The sequence below is a fragment of the Triplophysa rosa genome, linkage group LG13, assembly GCF_024868665.1.
Source record: "Triplophysa rosa linkage group LG13, Trosa_1v2, whole genome shotgun sequence".
In the NCBI taxonomy this organism is placed as follows: Eukaryota; Metazoa; Chordata; class Actinopteri; order Cypriniformes; family Nemacheilidae; genus Triplophysa; species Triplophysa rosa.
In genome coordinates, this window is record NC_079902.1 from 11,602,140 (window position 1) to 11,610,158 (window position 8,019).

Below are 8,019 nucleotides of genomic sequence, written 5' to 3' on the forward strand. Positions count from 1 at the left end.
TGCTACGATATTCTCAAACCTGCATGATACTATCGCCAAGTGATCTCTTGTGTGTGACACTGTGGAACTAATCCAGCCAATCACAACGCAGAAGGTTTACGTAAAATTATTGCTTGGATGAATTAAAAACTGCTGGCATATATTCATTAACATTACAGAGCGTGTTAAATGGCTGGTATAACGGACATAAAGCTATTTTAAACTAGCTAAAGCAACACGTCTGTGTAATAGAATATGGAAACCCCTTTAATAACACTTCAATGTTTCACGCTCCATTCCAGTGGATGGCGTAAACGCACCAACAACTCGTTTGCCATCCAAACCATCAAACTAGAAGTTAGCGCGTTTTGGTCGCATCTGCTCCTCGACCAAGGTCTTTTTGTTAGCTCACTTTGTCTGCGTTGTGCTGTGTAGTGTGCGTGCTGCTACAACAAGAAGATGAAGGATGACACGAAACTTTGTTGTGTAGTGTAAGCGCCATAGCAATTCAAGTAGTCTCACAGTCCCGTAGTGTCAGCTCGGCTTGAGCGCTGATTGGTTAGCCGACGCCATTCCTCCTCTAATACTATAACACCCACACTGTACTGTGCGGAAGATAGAAACCTCTCTAGCTCTGTCTTTAGATGTGAAATTTGAGAATAAGAAGCACCACCGTTACGATCGGTATTTGTTGTCGGAGTCGAGATCCTCAGCAGCAGCTCGTCAGGGACGGACATGGCGTCTGCCAGCCCTTGTGTCGTGGTGAGTGTACACACGCTTTCAATCATTTCCCACAGACCGCGACCCTTGAACAGTTATTCGTGTGTTCACTATGCCAATTATTCAACTAGGTGACATAAAACGATATCCATTTTAAAGGTTTTTATGTGAACAATGTATCAGATGTGCAGTGTGGTAAATTAATTCAAGTGTTATAGTGAAGTAAAGGGGCCTGGGAGAAAGCACGCGTTTCACACACATGATGCAGCCCATTCATCTCTGCGCTTATAAACCGTGATAATGAGCAACGGTACTGACTGAGTAACACTTGTTTGCTTTTATTAGAATCTGTGTGATGTATCAGACGTCTCAACCACTGCGTTGTGCAGTAGACGAGTAACCTATTCATGTCGAATGACTTGTATGACCAAGAAAAACATGCTTTATCGTTTTATTTCTGTTGGTAAGGAAGTAATAAAACGGGCTTTGTGTACAGCGTGTCGTATCGTGCTAATACTGGCATACATTTTTTGTCATAGTACGTCGTGAGGTTAATCATTTTCTTAAACCGCCCTACATTAACATATTATCTGGAGGATACATTTTTAGACAGCCCCAGCTCGTGCTTTGTCACGTGTGCGTGTTATAATATTGATAGTTCTGTCTAGGCAGGAAGCTCACACGGGTTTGTAGCATAATCTACATCAATGCTCAGAGGAAGTAGGTGTCTATTTTTTTCTTGTTTGAAAGACAGTATTGTACCCACTTTATAAAGAAATACATTTGCAAAAATAATCATGTAGATTTGACAGGGACACATGTGACACGCATGTGACTTTAAAGCAGGAAACCCATCAGGTGTCTGTGTGACATGCATGGTTCAAAGTGTCAGACAACACATTGCACCCTGGTGGCGGTGTGAGAATGTAAACTGACTTGAATCCATTGCAGATTAGATTTTAAAATCAATGTATTTTAGGTCTGATGTACTAGATTATATTGTGATTTGGGGTTTTACTGGACACTGAAAGTAACATGGAGAAGGGAAGCTCCCACAGGAACCTCAGGTGCACATTATTCGTCATTCAAGGACGTAGAGAGAAATGTCATTGGAAGACCAAACATAAAAAAGTCAACATACTTCTGATTCCTTGGAATACATGTACTTCCACATCACAGATAGATAGGTAGGACTAGTATGTAGATACATGAGGAATGCATACTTCGTTGTGTTTTACACATTATAAATATTCCATTTATAATTTTAAGAGATGTCCCATTTCCAGCTTCTCAGTATCTGTATAACTGATAAACACAAGTCTTTCGCCTTTCTTTTCAAATATACATGACGCACACCAAAAACAGTGGGTAGGAGATCAAATGTGTGATTCTCAGTTTGTATGAATTCAGTTGAGAGGAAGTGTATTTACATATAGTGGTATTCTATGAACACCACTGGCCCATTATAATCAGGCAGAGCTTTAAAACCAAATTTTCTGTTGTAATATGCATTTTAAGCAACGTGTTTTCTCACATTCTGTAGAGTTGACTCATGGATAAATGTTGGCTAGCATTTGGTGTTAAACACTGTTTGACCTCCAGGTTAAGGGTAAGGTTTAAAGAGAAGCTACTTTGATGATTAAAAGTGATCTAGGTGGTTTACAGGAACTGTAAAAACAGAACAAAGACCTTTCCCCCTTTTCAACATTCACACTCATGATATTGTGTGAAACTGATCTTCACCGTTACTTTACTACTATAACTTCTTGTGTGCTGTGATAGTATTGACAACTAAATTCTTACATACTGTTAAAGGTATAGTTCAGCCATAAAAAGAAAAAATCTAATTTGCTCACCCTCATGTTCAACATTTTCTGCAGAACACAAAAGAAGATATTTTGAAGAATGCTGGTAACCAAACAACATTGGCCCCCATTGACTTCCATTGTATGGACACAAAACCACTGAGATATTTCACAAATTGTGTTCCACAGAAGAAAGAGTCATATACAGGTTTTGATAATTTTTATATTTGGGTGAACTATCCCTTTAGGTTTCAGTCTTGAATAGTGGATAAATACAAGTTTCTAAAGTGAGAAGTTTGAAGAATTGTTGACTGTAATGTATGCCGAGAGCATAAATGCAAAATGTTACGGACAAAAGTGTATGACAAAACGAAGTCAAATGTTAACTCTGTTGCTCTCAACTGATTTAAGAGCCGGTTAGCCAATAGATAATAAGGTTAAAGACCTCTACTGCTCTATTTCATGCTGTTGTTTTACTAGATAACATTATACCTGTCAGGCTGACCGCTCACTATTCTTTACCCTGTTATCAAGTATGCTATGACTAAATGATGTCAATGCGTATTTTAGATCAGCGATGAGGAGCAGGGTTATGACCTAGACCTCTTCTGTATACCAAAACATTATGCGGCTGATTTGGAACGGGTGTATATTCCACATGGACTCATCATGGACAGGTACCTGGCAAACACCTTTTTCCTACCTTAAATCTTTCTAGAGCAATATCCCAAACATGACATCATGGCTAAGGAGGTTTATTTTAGTTAGGTTAGAATTTTTGAATTTTAAAGTTTTACTTAATTAATATTACATATAGGAATTTATAGTCTGTTATATTTGACCTGTGCTTTTCTCTCCTGTATCTTAAATGTGTGCTCTCACTGTGCGTGCGTGCGTGCGTGCGCGCGTGTGCGTGTGTGTGTGTGTGTGTGTGTGTGTGCGCGTGCGTACTTGTGTGTGTACGTGTCCGTGTGTCTGCGCGTCCGTGTGTGTGTGTCTATGTGTGTTAGTACGTGTGCATATTGTGTGTGTGGAGTGTTTTGTATGTGGGTATGTCTGTCTTCTGTGTTTTCACCTTTTTCTTGTTTTTACAGGTACAACTTTAATTGTTTTGCTTATATACAGCTGCTTTGTAACAATGAAAATTGTAAAAAGTGCTATATAAATAAAGTTGAGTTGAGTTGAGTTTACCCAATGATATTTGCTTAAAAGACTATGCAAACTAAAAAACTGGTGACTTTGTAAGCAGGCAGAGCTGATCTGTCTATCTGTCTGTTTGACTTGACCTCTACAGAACCGAACGTCTGGCCAGAGATATCATGAAGGACATGGGCGGCCACCATATTGTAGCTCTCTGTGTGCTCAAAGGGGGCTACAAGTTTTTTGCCGACCTTCTAGATTATATCAAAGCACTAAATCGCAACAGTGATCGTTCCATTCCAATGACGGTGGACTTCATTCGCCTCAAGAGTTACCAAGTACAGTTTTCTAATTCATCCTTTTTATGTGGATTTTCTCCCATTAAATTCAAACAAGCTGATCTCTGTTACTCGGTCACCTCTGTTGTGTGCAATTGGCTCTTTGCAATGCAATGTTGTTTCAAGGTTGAGTGTTGAGCAGTGGTGTTGTAACTTGATCTAAATATGAATCCGTGCTTTCTCCTTTTTAAAAATGTGTCAAAAAACAGAACGACCAATCTACAGGTGACATTAAGGTGATTGGTGGAGATGATCTGTCTACGCTCACAGGGAAGGTGAGTATCCTTCTGTGGAGGATAAAATATTAAATAATAATGTTTTAAAAAATTAAATCTGTCATGATCTGTTTTGACAGCATTTGTGACTTGCTGTGGATTACCAAAGAAAATTATAATAGATTTATACGTTTTAATTTAGTTAAAATTTGATATTATATTATATTTGATATTATATATATATTATATCATTATATTTTATATGTAATGCCTTAAAAATGTTTGTTTTTACTACATTTACTAGAATTCTTTGAAAGAAATGTTGCATGCATATCTTTAGTTCTAAAGGTAAAATATATTATCATATAATTTATTGTCAGTGGCTAATGAAAGTTTGTGTCCTGTTGCAGTTACCTGTCTCTGATATTTTGAATCTAAAAATGTTAATACATGATTTTTTCTTGTCTTTTGGGTATATCTGCTTTGTCACCAAAGAATGTCTTGATTGTTGAGGTATTTTTTAATTTATTGTTCATATTTTTAAAAACATAGGATTATCCAGCAAATGTGTGAAGTATCTACATAATATTTGCTTTGTTTTTAGGATATAATTGACACTGGGAAGACAATGAAGACCTTGTTAGAACTTCTCAAGCAGTATAATCCAAAAATGGTGAAAGTGGCCAGGTATTTTACTTGTAAATGTTAGTAAATATGATTGACAGCTTGCACTTTATTATCTGTAGAAGTATATATTCATGCAATTTCAACAATTATTGTATGCCTTTGTGTTTATTTATTTTTATATGATTTATTTGCAGTTTGCTGGTGAAGAGAACACCAAGGAGTGTTGGCTACAGACCAGACTGTAAGTTAATCACTGAAAAGGTTTTTTGGCTGTCTATGAATTCAGCTCTTTACTTTTAAATGCATTTAATGTAGTTCGGAGTACTACGATTAGTATTTATTCTAACTTATTTAGCACTTTAATGAAGTGCTCATGGGTTATGTTAAAAATGGGCTGATGATATCAGGGTTGCTCAAACAGCTTTAAAGATTTAAGCTCAATCGTTTTTTTTTTTATAAGGTCCAGTCGATTATTGTGATCACTTAAAGGGATAGTTCACCAAAAAAATGAAAATTCTGTCATCATTTACTCACCTTCGAGTTGTTCCAAATGTGTATAAATGTCTTTGTTCTGATGAACACAGAGAAAGATATTTGGAAATAATGATTAACCAAACAGATCTCAACACCCATTGACTACCATAGTAGCAAAAATACAATGGTAGTCAAAAGTGCCCCAGAACTGTTTGCTGTCCTGCATTCTTCAAAATGTTGTCTTTTGTGTTCAACAGAACAAAAAAATGATAAAATAATTTTTCCTACTATGGGAGTCAATGGGTGTTGAGATCTGTTTGGTTATAAGCATTCTTCCAAATATCTTTCTCTGTGTTCATCAGAACAAAGAAATTTATACACATTTGGAACAACTCGAAGTTGAGTAAATGATGACAGAATTTTCATTTTTGGGTGAAGTATCACTTTAAAATCCTCTTATTGATTTGTAGTTTAGGCAATTTCAGTGCAGTGCTGTGTGTTGGCCACAAGGTTGCATACTAACACTTTCTAGCATTGCACTACAAATAAAGCCTTTAGAAATTGCCATTTTGTAATGTATTATAATCAGGGTGTGCTTTTCTCTTTTTCTTCATCCTCTAGTTGTAGGATTCGAGGTTCCTGACAAATTTGTGGTTGGATATGCGCTGGACTATAATGAGTACTTTAGGGATTTAAATGTAAGTTGTGATATTCACATTTAATCGTTTAGCAGATGTTTCCATATAAATACATTGCATATTTAGCAGTGACCCATCCATATTCACACTGTGATTCACTGTTGAGATTCAGCTCAACATTGTGGCTGTGTTGCAATTTTGTGCTCATTTTTCTCTCCCCTTTGACTTGCAGCACATCTGTGTGATCAGTGAAACAGGAAAGGAGAAGTACAAAGCATGAGAAACCCTGAACTTCCCCCCTCTAGCTGTGTATCATTTGTTTTTCATAGATGTTTTTCATTTTATACGCATTTTGTATTTCTCAGCGCAGCTCACCGTAGGTCCACTCAGGGTCTCTGCTGAGGTGTGTGCTGTTAACGCACCTTACATTTGCATTTGCTTATACCTCCACAAGCCTCCTGTGATTATCAAGCACACATTAGTAACCACAAACACTTCACTGCTCAGTACCTGACAATAGTGGTCTCAAGACTGCTGCTCATGGCTCTTTGGAATGCGTTTTAAACAGCGGTTTGGGTCAACAGAGCCAGAATCTCTTTAATTTATTCAGCTGATGTGTGCGTGTGACATTGTGGCTAGGTGCTTGTGTTTTAAAGTAAGATTTATATACATAATACTGAATATAGCCTATGCCTTTAGGTCGCTTTGCTTTTCAGCATTTTAAAGAACATTCAAGTTGTGATTTTGCTCAAATGGGCAAAGGGAGAACGTTCATATTTCCCAAAGACTATTTGCAGTGTACTACATCATAAAATAGCACTGTAATATGTGTCCTATCATTGCCGGTCAGTGACTGTATCATAAGGTTGGTGTGGGAGGCTGAATGCCCTATCATGCGAATGTACTTAGAAAAGCAACAGGGAGTCTGATTTTCCAATCACATTTTAAGCCTATTGACATTTTAAAGCCAAATATCACATGTTAATTCTTGTTTTTATTTGTATTAGTGTTCTTTTTTTCCTGCTGTGTATTTATTTGTCAAATTACTAGCCCAGCGTCTTAATTACAGACGGGAAAATATGTATGGTGCCTTATATGGTACAAATTATGCTACCATATAAATACTGTAATACTAAAAATGAGAGAAAATTACCGAAAAAATGTTAAAGTGACCTCAACTGTCTGAAATTTTTGATTAAATTATTTAAAATGATCTTAAACTACCCTTGTTGAAATAATGACGTTGTCATGTTGTCCACTGATGGCATTGGATTATCAAACTTGAAATTGTTCTTAATTTAAAAGAATGTCTTAAAACAATATTATTTCCAATACAAGCTTGTTTCATACTTTCTGTTTTGGAGGAAACTTGACTATCTACACAAAATGGAGGTTATGCAAAGCATGCAGCTATGATGTTTTTAGAGATAACAAGGACAAGTCAGATATGAATTTTGGTAATATCCGATTTTATTTAAGTGCATTGATCATCTACAGTATAGAGAACTGTTTTTCTATCACAAGAACACATATGGTCATCATTGAAGGTCTGTAAGTGCTGACAGGCCGTACTACAGCAGAACAGTAATACTGGATAACACCACATTCACCTCCAGTATATATGTGCTGCTATAGTACATTCCCTTCCAAACTGGTTTCTCTTGCAGCGTTCTGGAATGGTTGCTAGAAGACCGATGGTAAAAGTCCATCAGTAGCTCTTCATGATGTGCGGTAGTGTATTCAGAGGTAAACCTTGTTGTCATTTAAGTGTGTAAATATTACACCCATTTATTCTCCTAGTTTTTCCTTCTTTATAATACTCGCTTAATAAGCGTTTAGGATGGTGACTATGTTGTCTGCATTAGTATTTAGCCCTTAAACTGTTAAACAATGTATTTGATGTTGCACTACGCAACCAATAGTGCTTGTAAATACATGAATATATTAAGAAATGGTCATTTTATATAATAATTATCACTTACATTGTATTTATGTACTTATCTATCTATACCATAATGAAAATATTCTGTATACAGTGGTTGCATATTATAAAAAGGCCCCCTAATGGGTCTGAGGGGAACAA

The 8,019-nt window shown here is 36.6% G+C and overlaps 1 protein-coding gene across 1 annotated transcript; it reads left to right on the plus strand.

Moving 5' to 3' along the window:
• The first annotated feature begins 318 nt into the window (after positions 1 to 318).
• On the plus strand, positions 319 to 7,292 carry hprt1 (hypoxanthine phosphoribosyltransferase 1). The gene is made up of 9 exons (XM_057350125.1): positions 319 to 741; positions 3,075 to 3,181; positions 3,799 to 3,982; positions 4,192 to 4,257; positions 4,693 to 4,710; positions 4,802 to 4,884; positions 5,019 to 5,065; positions 5,920 to 5,996; positions 6,169 to 7,292. Exons 1-9 carry the CDS (start codon positions 715 to 717, stop codon positions 6,214 to 6,216), a joined length of 657 nt encoding a protein of 218 aa, XP_057206108.1. The 5' UTR covers positions 319 to 714; the 3' UTR covers positions 6,217 to 7,292.
• The last annotated feature ends 727 nt before the right edge of the window (positions 7,293 to 8,019 follow it).

What these genes read in the sequence shown, in the direction of transcription:
- hprt1 (XM_057350125.1), top strand. Translation starts at nt 715, where the DNA reads ATGGCGTCTGCCAGCCCTTGTGTCGTG. An exon ending in TGTTGGCTACAGACCAGACT is followed by an intron (nt 5,066 to 5,919) that starts GTAAGTTAATCA and finishes TTCATCCTCTAG; the next exon opens with TTGTAGGATTCGAGGTTCCT. An exon ending in AGTACTTTAGGGATTTAAAT is followed by an intron (nt 5,997 to 6,168) that starts GTAAGTTGTGAT and finishes TTTGACTTGCAG; the next exon opens with CACATCTGTGTGATCAGTGA.